This window comes from Homalodisca vitripennis, chromosome 3, assembly GCF_021130785.1.
Source record: "Homalodisca vitripennis isolate AUS2020 chromosome 3, UT_GWSS_2.1, whole genome shotgun sequence".
Taxonomy (NCBI): domain Eukaryota; kingdom Metazoa; phylum Arthropoda; class Insecta; order Hemiptera; family Cicadellidae; genus Homalodisca; species Homalodisca vitripennis.
The window spans coordinates 115,574,955-115,598,975 of record NC_060209.1 but is presented as its reverse complement, the minus strand read 5'-3'; the positions used below and the strand labels follow the sequence as shown (position 1 = coordinate 115,598,975).

The window sequence follows — 24,021 nt, the reverse complement described above, 5'->3', positions numbered from 1 at the left end:
CTAGTGTTGGCAATTGACGACTATTCGTCGGTGACAGTCCCGCGGTGGTTGTCAATCGACGATTAGTCATCGATAATAATAGCGTCACTATTTCACTTATTATCGTATCACTAAAACTCGTATCAACGTTACTTGGGCACCATTGCAAACATCAGAATCTGTCCTGTCTACAGACATTATTTTTTTTAATAGTCGTAGGAAGTGGACGGATGACGCAATCAGCTGTTTATTAAGTGGAATTTATTTTCAACTCTAGTGCTATAGCCCGGCACAGTTGTTGACTGACTGTATTGGTTATTTTGTTCATTTCTTACGTTCGTTGACTGTAAATATTTATTGATTATTGCATAAAACGTTTTTATTATGATTCTGTAATGTTCTTATGTGAGTAGTTTTAGTAAATAATACTAACAGTAATATATTTGTTTACTAAATTTAGATGCATATCGTAGTTTTGTTTTAGCTCAAGTCAGAAATAAAACCATTACAAAAAATAAACAAACTAATTATTGATTTATTTTACCACTGTAAATATAATTTTGTTACTTTCTTCTCTCTTTTCAATAAGTTTCTTTATACTATAGCTCAAAAAAATTACATTTTTGGTTACTAAATTCAAATTGATATAAATAATAGATTTATTATTAATGATAGTATTATTGTTGATTATATGTATATTCTTTTTGATAATGGTAAATATTGAAATATTAAAGAAATATATTAACCCATTGGGGAAATTGCCCGAGCGTCACTTGTTGCAGCCAAGCGGGACTAAATAATCTTGCCTGAACGGCATTGGTTGTGCTCTTTCTAGACGCTAACAATCACATATTCGTTTGTTTTCCCGCTTTTTCGCAGTTTTGTGCATCCTTATGAGCAGTCATTCCGTTTCGATTTGTTATGTTTGCATACTGGAACCACAACTAGTATTGTTAGTAGCTTGTTTTGTTATTGTTTACATTTTGCCATATGCTCAATTTCTGTTACTTCAATGTTCTGCTTACATTGTATGTATTGTGTTCTCAATGTTCAGTGTTTAACTGTTTATAGTTGTTGAATGAGATTTTAGTTCTTCCGCTAGTGATATTGAGATATCAAAGATAATAAAAAGACTGACACAAAAGTGAATTATAAACATTTAATTAATGATCAATGTATGTAATGTACATAGTTCATTTTAATTATCGTTTCAATAATAACAATTAAATGTAAAAATGTTGTATCTCATCTCCTAGACAGCTATAATTCAGGAGCTTGTATTAAAATCATCAAAAAGCAAAAAAATGTAAATAAATTTTTATTATTTTGTTATTATGCTTTATAATTAAGTAATCCAATAAAAACTGGTTTTCCAAGTAAAAAAAGTTGTGCTGCTTTGAATAAAACATTATTGTAACAGATAAACAAACAAAAAATAGAATATTGGCAGTTGCTTTAGATTTTTTGTTTTTCTTACTAAAAATATTTGTAAATATATACTAAAAAAAAAAAAAAAAAATATAAAAAATTATTTGGAGAAAGCAACAAACACTATTGTAGAGCAACCAAAAAGACTAAAATGTTCTCAAAAATAGACTAATTTATCTGTATCCAAACTCATTTTCTTAATATTTCAGTACATGCATGCATTTTTGCCAAAATCAATTCAAACATTCAGTCATACAGGGGCTAGGTTAATTGGTTCCTCAAAGGGTTAAATTAAGTCATAGTGTTTTTTACATATACTATTTACTAAACAACCAATTGTAAAAGAAAACAAATTTGTATTTTGTGTCTTGAATGTTACGTTTTATCTACACAGGTTATGTTTTTATTACTACAATTTATTTTCTGTTTAATTCTATCTTTAACTATTCTACTTTAATGCCTACAGTCTGTTTCACACATTTTTCTTAGGGAATGAAAAGAATAATACTATAAAAACTCTTTAAGAAATATTAGTTTCCTTTTCTTAGTTGTGTAATGTTTAAGCAAAAAACAAGGATTTCTCTGTGATGTTCTAAAAAGTTTTTTATTTTACTTTAAGAATTATCATACTGTAGTCTGTATTTTGTGCCACAATTAAATAAATGATTTTGATTTAATTAGATTATCAGTATACTCTTTTTTGACAATTGAGCTAATTGCAACTTGTAACATTAATAGAAAATCAAGATATATCTGGTTTTATTGTTGATTCCTGCCTTTAGAAACCATAATAAATATAACACTGGCGTACATGGCAAACACTTTTCAGATTAACATTCTTTCCATATTAATATTTAATATTCATCATGTACAAAGATATTACTCACAGATAGAGACAATAATTATTTTTACTGAATCAAAACTTGTGCTTATTTTATTTTATTTATAAGGCAGCAAAGTAAGCAATTCTTTATACTAATGTTACATATTCTTACTTAAATTTTATTTAAGCTAACATTGTTACGTGTAACATTAAATTTGCTACTTTATTTAAAATCTGCATTTTAGTTTTAAACATATAGTTTACAATAAAAAATAAAAATGTGAAAACAAAATATGTTTTATTAAAAACATAATAACAATAAAACACATTCAATAAATAAATGGTAATAAAATAATATTAACAGAAACGTATTTGGAAAAATCTCACTATTTACTTGGATTACTATGATTTCTTTTGAGCTCAAACAATAAATGGTCACAAAGTATAAGATATACAAATTAATATTAATGAGACTTGGAAAAAATATTTTTTTAAGTTTCTAGTTTATAAACAGGACAGCTTTGCCCCATGTTTTCCCACTTTAGTCAAAACTTTTAAAATTAATTACGATAGAATTCCAAATTACATTTTTGAATTGAGGTCAGATTATAGTTTCTTGGATTAACATAGAGATTCCATTTTCCTTATTAAAAAAAAAAATGTATTAATCAATTAAATTACAAGTTTGTGAACTTTTTACTGTAAACTTTCTAAGAAATCTTATATTAACTAAGCTCTTCATGACTAATTAAATATAAAACAATAATTAGACCTATACCATAAAAAGCAAACACTGATTAGTTGTATTGCATACTAGCACAATTTATTGCCTTTTCAAGCTGTTCATCATTTACGTTTTAAAATTGAATAAATCATTATAAAGTAGAACAATTTTACCTATTATTTGAATGAAATTCTCTACTTAAAACCTCAAAGTCTAATGTATCCACATTTGAAACCCTGTCAAAAGTGTCTCTATCTAAAGAACTAGGCGCATCAGCATGATTCAAGTGAGATTCAAAATGTTCCAAACTTTTCATCAAATCTTCAGTTGAAGCTGACACATGTGTTCTTCGAGACACGATCGAGAAGCCTTCCATCAGATCATCTGTCTCGAGTTTACTTCTTTGATCTAATTCATTGAGCCCTTTCATTAATTCATCTACAGTTGAAGATTGACTACCTGTAAAGTTTTGTAGTCGTTCACTCACAATCTCATCCACATTTACAAGACTCCTATCATCAGTGTCACAGATCATCTCTTCAGTATTAAGAAGAAATGGTTGAGGCACTTCATCTATGTCCATTTTGGCAGGTTTTTCTGTTTCTTTCTTGTCAATCACAGGTATCGGTACAGGTACAGTTGGTGATAATGGCATCTGAGGACAACACTTTGAAATTAATAAACAGATCAATCTATATGGTGACAATGAAATTACAGACATAACATTTGAGTTCCAAACATAGTGTCAACAATCACTTTACACATATATTACGTTCAAAAATAAAATCTACTTACAAGAATATGCCCATACTGCAGTTCTAATAGTAGCTTTTAGAATCTATGTATAATTGGTTGTAGGCTATGACTTGAAAATGACAGATCAATAATGTTACACCGGGATTAATAAATGCTGAATAGAATAAACTTCAGTTCAATGATAGTGACTTATCTGAATAGTGTTAGCACAAGAAAGCTCTTTATTATACCCAACAAAGTGAAAATAATGTGGTAAAGCCAATTATATAGGGTTTATTGATTTGATAAAACAAATGTGATAAGGCTAGTAATCTGCAAACTTTCCAGTAGGATTCACTTCTGCTATAATGATAAAAGCTTCCACAATACTATTATCCCTTGAAGTGAGAATGTATGCATTATTTGGAAATAGTAATAGTCAGGCTAAGAAAATAGTTAAATAGCTTACCTGTGGTTCGTTTAAGGAATGTTCCTGAATGGTAGGAGTAGAAATGTTTTCATTAAGATCTTCATCAGATGCCAGGTAGATTCCACAAGGAAGATCAAGGAGTCCTGTCATGATCTCATCTTCAACCTGAATAATTTAATAATTTATATAACTATATGTTTATGAATTATCTCCTTCGTTGAGTTCTAGTACATCATTAATGAGAGCAACTTCAATACAAGTTACTAACTAAAAGACACTATTATCATGTGCCATTTGGGAAATCTGTTAAATCTATATTAATAAAAATTGAGGAACAAATTGGTAGATTCAAAATAATATGATCAGAGTTCATATTTAAACTGACATGGTGACATTACTGTAAGTTTAATAAAATTATATAGTACATGTGATGATATAAAAAAATAGAATTAAGATTACTAAGAACAACGGCAAAATCATAAATGTTATAATCTGATAAAATACCTGGACAGTAACATGCTTAGTGCCTGGTGGGAGAGGGTGATCTAACGGCCGGAAGAGTCGATGTGCCATCTGGCGAAGTTTGCACAGCAGTTGACATAGCTCATTGTATAGAGCAGCCACACGGCTATCCTGCTTGACACAGTCCACCCTCAACATGAGCAGCTCCCACAGAGATAACACACTGGCGACTGCTGGACCTGCAATCTCAGCAACCTCCTTACTCTGACACCAGTCTAAAGCCTGCAAACACGTCACACATCAGTTAACACAATTCATTCTATAGAACAGCACACAGCTAGCTTGACACAGTCCACCCTCAACATGAGCAGCTCCCACAGAGATAACACACTGGCTACTGCTGGACCTGCAATCCTTGCAGCCTGTTTACTCTGACACCAATCTAGAGCCTGTAACATTAGTTGACACGATTTATAATAAAGAGCAGCCATACCACTATCCTGCTTGACACAGTCTACTCTCACATGAGCAGCTGCTACAGTGATAACACATTGGCTACTGCTGGACATGCAGTATCTGCAGTAAATTCAGTAAATTCAGAGCCTGCAACACCAGTCACACACCAGTTGACACAATTCATTACATAGAGCAGCTATACGGCTATCCTGCTTGACACATTCCACCCTCAATATGAGCAGCTGCCACAGAGACAACAAAGTGGTCACTGCTGGACATGCAGTATCTGCAGTGCATCCTCATTACTCTGATACTTTTGCCCTTAATGATCTTAAAAGACTATTGTTTTTCGCCAACTACAATAACTGACAGTAGTAAGCCGCATTCTTTGCACATAGGTTATGTCGAAAATCAACCGATAAAATTCCCCTTGAGTCAAAAAGATTTGTTACCAGAACTTTTCCAGCAAACAGACAAGTTTTGGCTTTTTACAACCTTCATCTTTTCTTCCACCCTACTTGCCATTTTTGATTCGGGGATGTAGTGATTGATGTATTTTTGTGTTGTGTGTGTGTGTGTTGTTCATGTATGATGCACTTTAAAAACGCTTCCTCTTCTTCAGTGATCTCCGATCTGACCTGTATTTGGTTTTCAGTCAACAGCCTCAGAACCCATTGAGCATTAATTTTTCTGACCGAGTTGATCAGTGATTACGGATTGAACACTTCCAAAGCTGATATGCACTTCTGATGAAACTCCTTCCACAGTTGACCAGCGATAACGTTCAATAAGCTTTTGAACGGCACAAATATTGTCATCTGTAAAGCTTGTCCTTGGGTGTCGATCTCACCCCCGTAAACACATGATTCTGAGACAGTGTACTGTCTCCTAGTTGTGTCTGCAAACAAGTTAAAATTTTCAATGGTTTAACACCTTTATTGGTTAAAAACTTTATGATAATCTGTTGCAACAGACAAAGGAACTTCTTGCTCGGTCATGGCTGTACTGACAGCAATGCTGACCTTGAACACTAAGCAGAATGGTTTCCCCACTCCTCATAAACCAAACATCTGCTCCACACAACATTATCTAGATAAAATGTGCATTTTAAGAAGAATAGCAAAATTACTGTATATACTGTATGTGTATATATTTGACTTATGTATCAGAAAAATGCTAGCAAACAAATAAATCAATTTTGATTTTTTTCCATATAAATTAAAGTTCCAGCTTGATTCCAGTAATCCCAATCTCCACATACTATTCTGTCTCGTTGCTTCGAGACAGATTCTACATGGCCTCTAAAAAGATCATTCTAGACACTACCATGAACAGCAAAATGTTTTCTAGTATCCCTGAGGTAAGTGGTGGTTATGGCTAGAAAATTGTGTCAGCAATTCATTTTGTTCTGTTAGTCCGCGCTGTGTACCACTAAAAAATACGGACATCAGTCCGTATGACACAGGACCTATGTATATATATATAAAGGTATTGTATATATATATATATATATATATACACAATTTTAATAGAGTGAAATATTTAAACAAAATTGGAAATAAGTTTGATGCCTTTTCATAACTTTCTTCCGATACAATCAATTCAAGTTATCAATATTTGAAATGAAAGTGTCAGATTAACAGAGTATTCATAGACCAAAACCAATATAATACATTATTTAGATTCACAGATATCAGAAATCAAACCATCTACGGAAATATAGGTTATAAGTTGAAAAAAGAAAAAGATCAAATCAAATTTATGTATAACTTAATAACATAGGTGCATGAACACCTTTCATTTTAAAAATGAAGAAAATTTGCTGGATAGCCATTAGGATGGGCTTGGAATAGTTTTCATAACATATTTTAATAATAATAAACGGATGGCAAAAGTTATATATTTACAGGAAATGATCCTTAGAGGTTTACTTTAATAAGGTTTAACAAGGATATTACTTTCTTTATATCTGAACATTTCTAAATCCAAAGAGAACCAACTATCTATTCAGCTATGAAATATAATATACAACCTGGATCTAATTTTGTTCTGCATCCACTTATCTCTAGTTCATAAAAGAACTCTATTAGAACAAAGGATCACAATTCATTAACGAGTTAACTAACTGTATGTTTTATCCTATCCAGTAGTTATAACCTTGTTCATTTAATATCAAACATCCATTTATGTTGGACTAGGTGATACTACAACTACACAACTTAATTGCTTGTAGTTGTGGAACTCTTAAACAGTCAAATAATAACTGTGTCATAACATTGAAATTTGTTTGTTCAAAACCCACCTCTTTTAGTCTTGTACGTTTGTCTGCTGTCATGAAGAAGTTGTTTTTCCCTCTTCCTTTTTTCCTGCCCATTCGTTTTTTCCACAGCAAGTGTGCACCACTTTCAGCTAAAAATACAATTAAAATAATTATACAAAAATATGAATAAAAATAAAAACTATGACTATAAGGCGCTTGTCAAGGCATAGCACTATCCCCTATTGATAAATTTTTGAACATATGCAAATTGAAAAACTAAAGCAAAGTGAGTTGTATTGGACTGATTGATTTTTCCTACCCACAGATATAAAATTAACCCTTTGAGTGCCAAGTATTTTTTGAATGGGTATACTGAAAAGTGCCAGGTATTTTTCTAGTGGGTGTACCTAAAAGTGCCAGCCCTTTTTCAGACATTTTGCAAGGTTTTAGTAAAAAATTCACAATTCAATTATTTAATAAGCTATCAACATGGTTCTTTTTTATTTTTCTCTGAAAACTCTGTTTAATTAACATAAAATAACAAAGTTACCATAACACTAAATTTAGGAATACCAAAATAGTCTGGTCAATTTAGCCAAAAAATAGGGATAACTTTGCATTCATTCCCAGAAAGCTGAAAATTTGCATAGATGTTAGGGACACCATTGTTATGAAATTGTGAAAAGTCCCCATCGATCCCATGTCTACAAAAATTTTTATTCAAGGTCAAATTTCACAAAATTAGGTTTTTTGAATTTTTTAGCGAAACTGTTAGTTTTATGAAACAATATTTCAAACAAAATTGTAGATCATGCAATTTTCTACAAAAATGCTCCTTATGCTTTTTATCATAACACTAACCATTTTTGAGAAAAAACAATTACAAACTTTCTTACGCTGTATTGTCCATAATAAGCACGACTAAGCTGCCTATGATATCATTAGGCGTGTAATATAAGTAAAACTATAAGTCTAAGTGACTAATACATTCATATTGACCAATAATTCTGAGAATATGATATTAAAAAAACGGAGTCCCTAATTTTAAGGGACCATGTGCCCTTTGAACAACATCTTCCTGTCATTCCAATGTTCGAGTGACCGTTCCATCCACCTGCTTTTCTTGAGGTCGCACCTAAATCACCGTTAGCATAGTCTTAAAAATTCTTTCGTAGTGAAAACACGTAGTTATTTCAAATATTCTCTGTTAAAGTTTGTGCTGTATTCACTCAAATATGTCGCAAGAGTGTTTTATTTGCACTAAACTTTTATCTTCAAGTGAATGTGTTATTGTTGATCGTGGCATGAAGACGTTAATTAACGTGAGTATTCAAGGGGGAATCAATTTACTGATTACTTGAAGAATGTAAATTCAGCGACAAATCATGTGCAGTGTCGCAAACAATACAATAGAAAGAGTACAATTGCAGCAGCAAACCGGCAACATGAAGAGCAATCGGCTAGCACCTCTCAAAAAGTCCTCCTCGTACTAAAGCACATGTAAATGAGTCATATTTTTCTTTTAAAAATTGTTGTTTATTTTGCGGCGACGAGTTGAGTGAGGAATACAAAAAGAAACAAGCACAGATCTCTCATCGTAAAATTTGTAACATTAGAACTCTTTCATTTAAAGACTCAGTTATGAAATCAGCTCAATCTTGTTATGTTGGCACAGCAAAAACTATTGTTGCTCGCATCGAGTTTGAACACGATTTAGTTACTGCTGAAGCTAAGTACCATAATGATTGCTTTGTATAATTTTTAAAGACGACCACTGGAGGCTAAGTCGGCCGTCCTCAAGATGAAACACTGTATCTCGCCATGGGGTAAAATATTTTCATATATTGAAAGTAGTGATGACTGCCAGTTTACGCTAGAAGAATTAGAAAATATTTGTAAAAACGTAAGTGTTGATAACAGAAAAATTAAATTACGATTGAAGTTAAATTATTGTAATAGAGTAATTATTACTCAGAAACTAGGACAATTAACATTGTACGTTTCTTGTTTTTTATCATGATATTATCAATCAAGCTTAGATTGAAAAAACCTAAAGGCAAAGAAGATCAACTAAGGCCCTATCAACTGCGGCAGCAATTATTCAGGAAGATAATCAATCGGTTCAATCATATACAGTTTTTACATGCTATGACTGGCTGTGATAAAACATCAGCAATGTTTCGAAGGGGTAAAACAACAATTTTTTTATTACTTGTGCACAAGCTTTCCAAGATATCAACTTTTCACCAGAAATTCGTTTTCTTCTGTCTGTATGTGGAGCTCAACAAAATTACTTTGATAGACAAATTACGTTACTTATCTTTTGCAAAACAAACACGTAATAAAAAACGTGTGCAATTAGCTTGCCTTCCTCCAATCGCAGCTTCCGCTCACCAATAGTTTTTTTCTGTATATTACTAGGTTTAGGTGTGCCTTGGTAATCAACTAGACCCAGAACAATGGGGGTTGGAAGGATGTCAATAATGCATTGGAACCAACCCACACACTTCTTTAACCTGCACCAGAAAACCTCCTTAATTCTGTTTTTTGCAACTGCAAAAAGGGGTGTAACTTAAGATGCGGCTGCAAAAAAGTAGAATTATTTTGTTCACTGGCGTGCACCACTTGTCAAGGCCAATTGTGTTCAAATGTTGAATCTTCAACAGAAGAAGGTTTTTACATGAACGACGAAACAACTGATGTATCGCTGTTAGTACAATTTACGTCTACCCAAGATTATGAGGAAGAAGAAGTAAATAGAGAGAGAGAAGAAGATGGAGGGGAAGAAGAGGAAATAATTAGTGACAATAATCATGAATAAAATATGTTTACAACCAAGTATAACGGACTTGTCACTCGAGCTGTACTTGATCGACAACGACCACACTAACAAGAGTGCAACGACTGAAAAGAAGAAGAATAAACAAAAATTCATTAAATTTTACTGAAATAGACTGTGGAATATGCCTACTGGGGAAACGACATTAAAAAAATCGCGCTAGGTACACTACCTCATAGGTGGTGTGGAAACGTGTCCATATTATAGACAATACAGCTTAAGAAAATTTTGTAATGGTTTTTTCTCAAAAATGGTTAGTGTTATGAAAAAAGCATAAGGAGCATTTCTGTAGATAATTGCATGATCTACAATTTTTTTTGAAATATTTTTTCATAAAACTAACCGTTTAGCTGTGAAATTTGACCTTGAATATAAAACTTTGCAGACATGGGATCGATGGGGACTTTTCACAATTTCATAACAATGCTGTCCCTAACATCTATACAAATTTTCAGCTTTCTGGGAATTTTTGCAAGGGTCAATGTCTAAATTGACCAGACTAAAAATGGACTTACATAAAAAAAAATTCAAAAATATTTTTTAATTTCATTTTTCAACCAAATTATTATGACCAAAAAAATTCATATCCTTTTCTTAGTCCATATCACTGGAAAGTGTATGCAATTGTCTGTAAATCTTGAAAATGTATATTATTATCTTCAATAATGAGTAAGTTATATAACTTTTAAGAAACTATTGTCACATTGTTTCTGGTAGCTATGGCAACCAAAAATGTTTATATGTGAGTTTCATAATTTAAAGTTTGATCAGAAGTGTACTATAACAATTTATTTTCGTGTACTATAACGATTCTTCACAAACATTTCAATATGATATTATTTTAAAATATTAAAAGTCACAATTTTTAGTGACTTTTTCCTGAACGTCCGGTAAAATCGGACGTTGGCAAAATCGGACGTTGGCACTTTTCGGCCAACTTTTGTCGTCCGGTAAAATCGTATGTGGCACTCAAAGGGTTAATTTTGTGGTATCCCTTAGTATCCTATCCTTAGCACTTTCATCATTAGCCTGTGAAGACAAGCTATCATAAATCACTGTCCTGTGTCTCACAGCTCGGTTGTCTGCCTCATCTCATACCGGACGACAAAACAAGGTCAAATAACTTTACTAAATCAACGAATTGTTTTATACAGGGTTTGTCCGGAAAGTAATAGGACTGATTTTCTTTTGCCGAGACTATACTTCGGAGCGTGCGCGCACCGACTGGATTCGGTAGAGGGCGTTTCTAGCTAACGAACAAGCGGCTGGTCAGTTGTCTCCGAGCACCTGAAGAGTCAGGAAAGGCATTTTCGCGTGACGTGTTTCTGTGGGTGGTAGAAGCCGAAAATGCAGTGTTCGTTAGAGCAGAGGTACGCGATCACATTCAGTGTGAAACTCGGTAAATCTGCGACAGAGACATTTGATATAACTAAGCAGGCTTACCTAGATGGTGCTTTAGCAAGAAGTGGTGTGTTTCGATGGCACCAGGTCTTTTTGGAGGGCCGGGAAGAGGTTGCTGATGAAGACCTTGCTGGAAGACCTTCGTCTTCGACAAACACCGACAATGTGACTCATGTGCGCAAAGTTTTGAACTAAGACCGTCGACTAAGTATTCGTTTAATTGCCCAGATGTTAAATTTACCGAAATCTGTGGTTCATGAAATTGTGACGGAGCATTTGAACATGCGCAAGATGTGTGCAAAGATGGTCCCAAAAGTGCTCACTGACGACCAGAAATTGCGGCTCACACCACCTTTCTTGTGAACAGCTACCTGACCAAGGCCGGCATCCCAACTCTTCCACAGCCGCCCTAAAGCCCAGATGTGGCTCCTCGGACTTTTTTTTGTTTCCTCATCTGAAAAGGCTAATGAAAGGCAAGCATTTTGAGACGACACAGGGGATCCAAGCAGCATGCACCGCGGCTCTCAAGGCTATTCCGGAGAATGCCTTCTGTGTCGCCTTCAATGCTTGGAAATCGCGCTGGAAGCTCTGCATAGACGCAGAAGGAACCTATTTTTAAATTTTTTAAAGAATTATAACGATTTGCTCAATACATTTTTCTTAATTGACTCAGTCCTATTACTTTCCGGACAAACCCTGTAGTTTGCTGGTTATTGTCTAAAGCCCAAAAAGAGTTACAAACAATCCTGGAGGAGATATGTGTGAGGGAAATTGTACGAGATGTTTCATTTTATTTGTGCTTGTAAAGAAATAAAAGGTTATTCGTTTTCAAAAAGCGATAAATCAAAGTTTGTGTGTAACAAATGTAAACCGGAGTCAGAACAATGTGAAAATGCAAAGTGTTTCCCATGCTAATACATCCAATAAAAAAGAAGACAGTAATAGCAATAATTCTTGTGACTGTAATTTCCACATACAAATTCTAACTAATCAGAATATTTATTTAGCGAAGAATCAGTGTAAGCTCCGTGAACAAATTTAGTGCAAGCTGAAAATACTTGGTTAGCATTGGTAAGTACAATAGTCACACCAAGACAAATGTTGACATTTTAACTAATATGGTGTCCTACTCTAAAATTGTTAAATGTGCCACAAAATATACAAACTCTTTTTATTCAACCAAATAATGCTGACAATAATTCCAAAGGGTAATGACGATGAATATGTTTTGATTTAGTTAAAGTTAGCTTAAAAAATGTACATGTTAGCGATCATTTAGGCATTTTTTTTTTGTAAGAAATAATGTAGAGTTAGTTTTAAACTTTGATAGAAATGTTTGCAACGTATATAAAAGTGTGTCTAATATTATGATAAAATAGTAAATATTTTAAAATATCTTTTAAATAGGGAAACTGGTCTGAAGTTTTCTTTTCTGAAAGTATTGATGAAAACTTTGAAATTTATGTAAATATAATTTTGACATTAGTTTTTCTAAACAAACTAGTATAAACCCAAACATAAAGAAGCCTAATAGGCCTTCAGGAGGGGGGGGGGGCACAGTGGTACACTACTGAACTTAGAGAGATATGAACAGGCTTGACTTTCTGTACACATTACAAGAATGAACCACAAAACAGTTCTTTCTTTGGAATTAGTTAATAGACTAAAAGTAGGTTATAAGTACAAAACAAGAGAGCAAAAAAGATGGCAAATGTGTCTAAAATAAAGAGTTCAAAAAAACCAAATGAAATCATTGTTGAAAATTGTAAATAAGTCTAAGGGTTCAAGTAAAATGTTTAGGTTAAACGACAATGTATTTTATTCTGGTGAATTCAATAACTATTTTGTAAAAGTTACAAAAGAAATTATATAAACTCTGACCAGTCAAAATGTGTGCTCTAGATTTTTTAGCTCGTAAGAACCTCCCTGAGAACACAACTTGTTTTAGTTTTATTGTTGTTTCAGAAGCTGACATATAATGTAAGTGTGGTCAAGAGTTGTCCAATAAGTCAAACAAAGATCATTTTGATTTGTCAAACAGGCTAGTTGAAGATACCATTTACCATACATCACTCCTCTTGCTGTTTTAATTAATAATTGTATGTCTCAAAGTAAATTTCCAAATATTTTAAAAGTTACAACTTGGTGATTCCTGTTTAAAAAATATCAACTTAATAACTTTAGGGCTATTTCAATTGTTCCTGTTTTACCTAAGGCAATGGAAATTATAATAGGCAAATAGCCATTCACAACATGGAGTCTAACAAATGGATCTGTAGTTCACCATTTGGTTTTAGAACAGGTCTTTCTACAACCAATGACTTAATAAAATTGATTGAACATATTCTAGGCTGCTTTGAGGAAAAGGAACTTATTGGTGTCACTTGAAACCTTAGCAAGGCCTTTAACTGTATGTCTAATGAGCTTTTATTAAATAAACTTCAGCACTATACAAATTACAGGACCTGACTTAAAAATTTTCCAAAGTTACCTGAAGAATCCCAAACAATATTTAGTAAATAACAATAAAGAATCAAGCAGCCTATATGTAAATTGTAGTGCCCCAGAGGGATCAGTACTTGACCTTTTTATCGTCATGATAAATGATTTGAGTAAGTATGTACTTGTGGATGCTGTTTTCTATGCCAAAAACACTACAATCATTAATAGGCAACCCATCATCAGTCTAGCATTGACAAAACTAAAACTAAATAAAAAACTTATTCAAAATTGGTTGATTGCAAATGAATTGGTACTAAATATTAACAAAACACTTACAAGTTTGGCTTGAAATAAAAACCAAAACAACTAATGAAAAATCCAAAATTCTTAGGCTTAACTCTCAACTCAACACTAGTCAATAGTCAAACTACTTTATTCTGTAATATGGAGAAGGTACAAAGAATAGTGTCACTACAATGAAACTAAATACTAATATTAATTTTAAAATATAAGTAAAAAAATAAAATCGTAACATCTTAACAATTTATCTTCAATTCTTCTTTAAATGAATTAATTGGTTTTTGTATTGAAATTGAAATGTTCCTCAAAAGAATATAGACACAAATTACTTAAATAATCTTTGACTACTTTTTTAAATTTTAACAGATCTGTTTCCATTATAAATTTTGTTGGTAAATTATGTAAATATCTAACACCTCTGTAATATGTTTTCTTTTTGTAAAATTCGAGATTGTGTTGATCGACATGTCTATTAAAACGAGTATTATATGTATGTTTATTGGTTTTTAGAGTCGGATCAAAAAATTGTTTTACATAAATTATTGATTCAAATATGTGTAAACCATATACTGTCCAGAATTCCAAGTTCAGAAAAAATATGTTTAACAGAATCTGTATATCTTAAATTTTTCATGATTCTCAAAGATTTTTTTTGTAGGACCAAAAGCCTATCTAAATTACTTATTGTTGTTGCTCCATAAATGCTTATTCCGTAAGCTAAATGTGAATGGATCAAAGAGAAATATATTAATTTCAGTGTATGTAAATTACTAATTTTTGCCATTTGTCGCAATGCATATAGACCAGTAGACATCTTCTTAGTAACATGATCTACATGTTTATCCCAAGCTAAATTTTTATCCATTATAAGTCCTAAAAACTTTGTGTGGTCTACTTGTTTGAGTCTGCCATTGTCTAGAAAAATGTCACAGTTTAAATTTGATCTGGATTGCTTTGTAGAAAAAGAAATATAATTAGATTTATCTGAATTTAATAAAAGATTATTTTTGTCAAAAAAATCCTTAATCCTACTTAGACCAATATATGATGAAATTTCAATATTCTCAAGCTTCTGACCAGAAAACAAAACATTTGAATCATCAGCATACAGACACACGGCACCATCCAACCCCTCCATCACCCCTGGCAAACCTCCTATATAACATAAAAACAATAGAGGTCCCAGGGTAGACCCCTGGGGCACACCATGCCGTAGTGGCTGCAGCTGTGATCTATGAGCCCTCACATAATGATTTTTAAGGTGAAAAATTGTTTCTTCTATTTCTACATATTGTTTTCTATTTGTTAAATAGGAATCAAACCATGTTTGCTCCTTTCCATATATACCGAAGCTGTTTAATTTCCTTATTAACTTTACATGACTGACACTATCAAATGCTCTGGTAAGATCTAAAAATATCCCAATTACTTTTTCTCTTTTATCAACTGAGTCAATAATGGACTGGATAAATTCTATACTGGCCGTTATTGTTGATTTTCCACGACGAAAGCCATGTTGTTGTTTGTCCAACAGTTCATTAGACTCTAGGTGTTTTAAAAGCTGATCATAAACCACTTTTTCGAATATTTTAGAAAAAATTGGGAGCAATAACACTGGCCTATAGCATGCTGGATCAGTCACATTACCTTTTTTAAAGAGAGGAATCACTTTTGCAACTTTTAAAATATCAGGAAATATTCCTGAAATTAAAGAATTGATTACATGGACAAGAGGTTTTAAAATAAAGTTAACAGATTTTTTCACAATATAAATTGGTATATCGTCGTGCCCCACAGAAAACTTAGTTTTAAATGACAAAACAATTGTTTTTAACTGATACTCAGACACCGGTTGAAATCTGAAACATGGCCGAGCACAGGTCAGATGCTCACTATTGGTATAAATGGAGTTGAGCTGAGGTATGTTAGGTAATACTAGCAAGTCAACGGCTGTCACAAAAAAATCATTAAAAGTGTTTCCTACAGTAACAGGATTAGTTATTAATTTTCCATTTGCAATAATACTTTTATTATGATTTACATTGGATTGTTTATTTACCTCATATTTAATTATTTTCCAAGTTGTTTTTGGTTTGTTGTCAGAGTATAGAATTTTACCATCAAAGTATTTTTGTTTATTTCTTCTATTCATGCACTCTTTCAGTACCTTTTTCTTTTCTTTTATGACTACTTTCAAATTTGTGTTTTTGGAAATTCTAAATTTTTTCTCAAGTTCAACTAATTCATTCTTTTTAATTTGTACATCATCTGTAATCCATTTTTGTCCTAAGAAATGTTTTTTTAACAGTTTGACTAATTTTAGGAAAATGTATTTCGAAAATATAACTAAAAATACTATGAAATAGTTGATATTTCATATCTACCGGTGATTGATAAACTTCTATCCATGTCTCCTTTGCTATATCTCGCAAAAATGTTCCAGTGTTATTCAAAGTAAATCTTTTGCATAGTTTTTTTATATTCATTTTACTTGAATCAACACAATTTAATTCTAAAAATTCTAGAAGTTGACCATCATGATCGGATATTTGAGTTATGATACCTGATATATTTAATTTTGTACAATCTATATTCGTAATAAAGTTACCTATGGCTGTCTGAGAATCAGCTGTAACTCTAGTTGGAAAGTCCACCAAATATATCATATTATACACTTTTAATATATTACTAAATTTAGTGTAAATTATATCTTTTTTAATACATTTATGTTTATATTTCCAGCCAAAATCACATTTTTGAATTTATGACATAGTATATTACATAATATATCTAAGTTATTTAACCCTTTTAATGCCGACGTGCGCTGTAAGCGCTCGTCACTGTTTATTCGAGAAATGCTGACGTGTGCCACGAGCGCACGTCACTAGGTTTTACAAAAAATTCTGACATGCGCTGGGGACGCTCGTCCGGTTTTTGTTATATTGTAGTTTTAATTATTGACCAAATGCCACTAAACTTTGCATACTGTATCTAGACACTACTACTATTGATACAGTAAAATCTTTTTTACTCTATGCTCAACATGTGATGACGTATATCAGCTGATATCAACCTCATTTACATCCAATCATTCAGTGAGCGTCTTTGGTTGCTGTGGTAATACGTTGTTGGTAGGTTATGTTTTAATGGGAATTATTCGTGCTTTTCTTTTGTTTATTTCAGTTTGCTTATATTATTATTAGTTTTGTGATTATTGTATATAGATTTGACCATGAGGGGGATTTATACTTTGTGCTTCGGCAAACACAAGTGTTAAAAAATTTTAAATTATGTACCCTATATTGTAAATCATTAATTTTAATTTTATGTAACCTACTTTCTTTATTATTTCAACAAACAATTTTATACATTGGGCTAAACAACATGTGTAAATAAAGTGATTTTGAATGAAACTGACCAAAATATGTCTTATTGAATTTTACTGTAAAATGTGGAGTTTACAAGGTTTTCGATAAAATGCTGTAACTTCTCTATTTTTCAAGGCAAGTTCTTCAAATTTGGTGTTTGTGTGTTAACAGTTAAATATAGTACAATTGCCAGTAACTACTTTTTAGTTAAGGCTAATAATAAAGGTACTTTTATATGATCAAACTCATTTTTTTAAGTTTTTTTTATTTTTTGTTTTTTACAAATATAAATTATATAAATTTCTTAAAATTTTAATACTCATTTTCTTTAACACTCCACATTATTACATAAAAAACAACACCTCAATGGATAATTTCCTTCAATAAATAAATAAAAAAGTTATAAATTTTTAAAAAATAGTTGTCAAATGTTGGAAAAAGGGCCTGGCATTCTTCGCATGTACTTTTTGAAAACAGGCTGGCATTTTTCACATGGTCACTGAAAAAATGTCTCGCATTAAAAGGGTTAAAAATGTATCTACTAGACAGTGTTGGGGTGATGTAAATAAAACTGCCAATACAAAAGAAAATTGATCTATAGTTATTTCAGACAGGCAGCACTCAAATTCTTTTTCTCTTAAGAGAGCTTCAACTGCTGGTAATTTAATACATCTGAAATGTATATGCTCTTTAGCCAATATTAGCACTCCACCTCCAGATGAATGAGATCTCACAAAAGACGAGCAAATGTTGTACTGAGGAATGTGTAACCCAACCAATTCTGCTGCTGTCAATTTATGTTCAGTTAGTGCTAAGATATCTGGTTGTATTTCCTCTAAATTTATATTTAACATATTTAAGTGGGATGACAAATGTTGAACATTTTGATGAAAAATAGAAAACTTAGATAATGATTGACAGCTCCTTGCTTTAGTATGCCTACTATCTTGAGCAAAATTGTGGAAACTTTCAGTTGATGAGGGCAGGTGCTGTATGTTCTCATGAAAATTGGTAATGTTATTTGTATTTGTTGTATTGCTATTTTTGTAAAATTGAACCTTTGATATTATTTTTCTCTGCTCTATTTTACTGGGCTCTTCTGCAATTGATTTTCTAAAAAAGGTGACAGTGGTGACATTAATGAAGGTTGTGTTGACAAGTGACTACATGTGTTTTTATTGCTCATGGAGTTGCTGTTGTTCTGGATATTAGAGATTCTATGTGTGGTTGAATTGTCTTGTGTGTTTGTGTTACTCTGAGCACTGCAATGATCTTTGTTCACATTTTGTCTTATCAACTAGGCTAGTAAAGCTTTACCTCTTCTATTAAAATGAAAGCCATGATTTGTATAGTAGTTAGGCTGAATGGTTGACAAATCTATAAAACCTCTGATATTAGATGTTGACATACATTTATGTAGTTTTGCATTTACACAGTGAATAGCAAAGTTTTCTTTAGGCCTATCAAAACTTTTGGCATCTGTTGGCATCTGCATATAATTGGTCTTCAAGTACACTCAACCGAAGCATTTTATGCTATAAAATACCTTTGTGGTGAATTGAACCAGGATGGCATCCACACAACATTCCAAGCATGTATTATATGGTCTTGTTGTATGGCCAAAGAGGTATTTATAATGCAGGATATCTGTGTTAATGCTAGAGCAGGAAGGCTTTTCCACTGTAGGGATACTTTTAAATGTCTTAAAATTCTCACCCTGTCTTGTCTTTATATACTGCAATGTTTGCTATACCTTAGAAATAATGAAAACAGTATTGTGCTTAGAAATGAAACCCACTCTTACATAGTAGCCACAATACATGAAGTAGCCATTTTATAAATTTACTTCAACATAGACTAAGCAAAAGTGAAAAACCCCTCTTTATATTGCATATAGGTTAATGAATAAAGTTGCCAATTAAAATGAAAACATTAAGTGACTATTCTTTTAAATCAAAACTACACAATTAATTTGCTACATAATGCATGTTGTAAATGAGTTTTTATTGAGCTAATGGAATGAATATGACTTTTTTAACTGACCTGTCCAAGTATTTGCTTGAAATATTTTGTGGTCAATATACTATTCTATTCTATTCATTACCTATTTGTGCCGCCCATATTTCAAAAACTGATATTTAATTAAAGTACAAATTATAATCAACCAAACCTTCACACCATCTCAGTGGATTCCAACTGATCCTTCAATCATCCCACTCCATATCTCGTTTGATCAATCATCGTTTGACTATGAGCAGCTCTCCCACATCATCAGTATCTTTATTCCTTTACTAATATTAGTTTTTTATTTAACATTCCAAATTTAATTATTATTAGACTTCTTTCCATTTTTAAAATTAAATATTTTGTTTTTCTGCCTAAAAGCCCAAAACCCACAATTCTGATATTGAACTCATATCTCATTTCATTTTGTTCTTTATATCACACCTGTGCCCAGTTCACTCATCAGCAACTCACATTTCAAGCATTATAAAATAAATTTTTTGACAAAGTTTGATTTAGTGCACTTTTCTAAAAAAGGCACTACCATGATCGTGAATTGATAATTGGTATCATATTGAATACAGTAACAAAACATGGATCAGAAACCACTAGAAAAATACTGGTAAATTATTCTTTTTTCTACTTTCACTGTTCACCAAGATATTATGCTGAGCCATGTGGAGATGCTATCGTCAGGAAATACAATGAGGTGCCCTCATTCAGCACCTCTCTATTATGCATGATTATGTAATAAACGAAGCTGCAAATATATGTCCTGAGATTATTGCTAATGTGTGTAAAAATAAAATATAAGGGCTCATGGGTGCTATCAAACACGAATAGATCTTTCAACATTGTGTGCTCTTATTAGTGCTATTTAATGCCCATGCTAAAAATTCTTACTACAGTACAAGAAATACTGAATTGTGGTGTTGATTGACTACTTATGTTGCACGTAATCATATGTAAATTAATATTCATCAGATGATTAAAGACATATTTGGTTATGATCTTCTTGAAACATGTTATAGTTTGAATTTAATTAGTTGATCTTGTAAAATTATTGGTGAAAATAATTTATTTATGCAAGAAATCCTTTCCCTTTGTGATACTTTTTTGTTTCTATTTTTGTTTTTACTTGTACTTATTAAATTCAGTTTTGATTTTAAACCTTTGGCTACATACATATTCAATTAAATTCAACTAAATCTTAATAATCGTACCTTTCATTTTATCAATTTTCCACCACATTTTAAGAAGAATAATAATTTTTTGCTCTTCTTTTCTAGTACAATGCACGCTCCGTCCCAGGTAATTTAGTTACTAAAGAAAATTTGTATTTATTCAAAAGGATTTGGGACCATCCTTTTGAACCATGATCACTTTTTTAAATTTTAAACAATTTCACTAAAAGTATTCCTAATGATACTATAAATATTTTGTTATAAAGCTAGTAAACATTAGAGGGAAGGTAAATATACAGTATATAACAAAAACATTAATTTACAACCAACCTTCAGAATCAGGCTGAGAGTTGCGTACTGAGTTGAGATATTCAATGCTACCATGATCAGGGTACTTGTCAAAGTGTCTCTTCATCCGTACATAGCCCAAATAAATTTTTCCACATGTTGGACATAGATTATCTGCAGAGATATTGCGTTTGTGATTCTTCCTCTTTGCAACCAATCCTGTAAAAAATTATTTATTAATAAAATGCCAAGCACACTATTTAAAATTATTAATATGCTACTGATTAAGTTGTAATTTAAAAAATATATATTTTTAATTACCACTTAATTAGTATATATATATATATATGAACCATTTTTCTATCCTCCTCAAAACATTTTTAAATAATTTCAGTGACAGTCAATAAATTTAATAAAGTTACTGAACATGAGAACAGCCAAGTTTAAACTCTTCTGGTGAGACAAATAAAGAATATAATAGCAATCCAGTAACTTCTTGATAGAACAATATTTATTTTTTTATTTAAGAGGCATTATAATTAATTGAATTAAAAAATCTGTTATTTTATTTCACATGACAATCTAATCAATTCTATCCAATTGGCTTTTGTCAGTCAATGAACATCATCTGACCCACCAGGTAATAAATCCACAGGTGCGGTGTCAAGAGAGGGGGCTAGTTCTTCCTCGTGGTCACTTTGATAATCAGAGTAGGCTCCGTCAGAGTCATCTAGTTCTGCTCGACGGATGTGTTTGTAGTCTCGAACCATGTGTTTTGGTGGTCGGGATAATCTCCCTGACCTTGTTCTAGGAAAAGCTTTTTTAGGTGGAGGGACACCTTCTCCACACTCCTCTGGTTGACTCTCAGCTGTCCGTATCTTCTTAGGTCTACCCCTCCGCCTGGGGAACTCATCCTGTTTGCGCAGTGATACCTCCGCAGGGCTTATAATCCTACAAAATACCAAAATGCATAAAACTTTTTTTAAGTTTCACAAATCTGAGATAAAAATAAAAATTGTATATACGTGTAATAGAAAAGGTACGAGAACTTTCTAAGAACTTACCAAGGTCACTTTCTAATCAAAATTTAAGATATGTTATAGAAAATTAGGGGACACTGATAAAAATAGATGTATCAACATACTAATAGCCTCTCTTTAGTAAAGGTGCAATCATGTTGTAAGTTTGTGTATGTAAATACTACTCATACTCATTAAAATACTACAAAACAAGTTTCAGGATTCTTTGCCCAAATCTGGATAAAATATTCTGCACAAATTGCAATGGTTTTCTAGCACATTTTATAACTAAGTAAAGTTTAAAAATATACAATTTGTGTAGTTTTTCATATAAGTTTATACTTTTTGAATATTTAAAGAAGAAGTACATAAAGTTTACAAAAATATTATCTTGAATGAACAATACAAATATTGAAAGTACTAAAAATAGTTTGGATGTATGTTAATTATACCTTTACGGTCAAAAGTGAGGACATAACATTTTTATTATGGGGCTGAGATAAAAGTGATTGCCAGTGAAGCCGGCTTTTAAATATAGGAAGATATGTTGACTTTAGTTATACAATCTATTAGTATGTATAACAAGTTCATATCTAGCCCAAATAACACATATACATAATAGCTTGATTTCCAAAATATCAACACTGTTTTGAAAATCATAAAAACTCTTTTACTTGAATGTTTCACACAATAATACTACAAAACTAGCATTTCTTAAAATACTTATCACTGAAATAAATACAGGACGTTAGTAAATTAGATAGCCTACAATAAATTAGTTGATTACTATAAATACTTTCTGCAAACTTGAAAATAATTTCATTTTTCAAGTATTTGAAATAAGCAATACTTCAATTTAACATTTAGTGCATTTAAGCAATTACTGTACAGTACTTAGATAACATTTTAGTATAAATAAACACACAAGTTGTCAGTATTTGTACAGTATAGTACAAATAGTATACAGTATAGTAGCATTTGTACAGTACAGAGAATTGTACAGTACCTTTTTTTAAAAATTAATCTCTAACATCAATAATAATAAAGACTAAACTATACTCCCAGTTTTATTTAAAAAAATCAACAATATAGATGCTTTTAAAACTGTTAGAATAAATTAATGAACCGTTGTAATGTATAAATTGTTCAATTTGAATATTTAATAACTTCTAATCTATACAACTGAAATTACTTTTGTTTTTGAAAGAAAATAGTTGTGGCAGTATTTACTAATATTTTGAATACATTGCTACGAATAATTTAAGAAAAATGAAAGGGTCAAGTATACGATTTTGCATGAGAGCACAGAATACATTTACCTTGGTCAAATCACGGACGTACTCAAGATATTCATTGGGTTTCCGAGAGGCCCATATTTGCTGTTGTGATAGTTCACACAACTATTAATGTGGAAAGTTTCCTCATCACTAAAAATAAATTTATTGAAATAACTAGCTCCTTGAGATTATCATTGTTACAACGAATGATTTGATAGAATAAGAGTTCTTGGACATTTGCCTTTCTTAATGTTTAAAATTAGAACACTACATTTTGAGGATTAGAATCTATCCTCTTAATCACGTGAAAAAAACCTTAACACATTATGTTACATTAACAATAGCATTAACCTATCAAATTCAACATGTTGAGGTCAGTCTGTTGACTTAATTTTGTACCATGATTGAATCATGTATGCATGTAGTCATTGGCAAAATATGAGTCACATTTAGAAAGTAATTTTTATTATACATAATTCCAAACTGTGTTAAGCGATAAACTTCTTAGGGCTGCATAAATATGACTGTCTATAACTCTCTAAATTTTCTTCTGACATTCAAGGCAGGCCAGGTAATTTCTTAATGTCTACATTTCTGATTTC

At 31.7% G+C, this 24,021-nt stretch overlaps 1 protein-coding gene across 2 annotated transcripts in view; it reads right to left on the bottom strand.

Moving 5' to 3' along the window:
• Nucleotides 1-2,149: 2,149 nt before the first annotated feature.
• LOC124357361 overlaps nt 2,150-24,021 on the bottom strand; it is a 33,958-nt gene continuing 12,086 nt past the window's right edge. For both annotated transcript variants that reach the window (XM_046809084.1, XM_046809086.1), the window contains exons 4-9: nt 21,761-22,074; nt 21,166-21,342; nt 7,340-7,446; nt 4,624-4,863; nt 4,159-4,284; nt 2,150-3,609 (exon numbers count right to left, since the gene is read on the bottom strand). In XM_046809084.1, the coding sequence (XP_046665040.1) occupies nt 3,124-3,609; nt 4,159-4,284; nt 4,624-4,863; nt 7,340-7,446; nt 21,166-21,342; nt 21,761-22,074 (1,450 nt within the window). In that variant the 3' untranslated portion in view covers nt 2,150-3,123. The remainder of the gene's footprint in view (nt 3,610-4,158; nt 4,285-4,623; nt 4,864-7,339; nt 7,447-21,165; nt 21,343-21,760; nt 22,075-24,021) is intronic.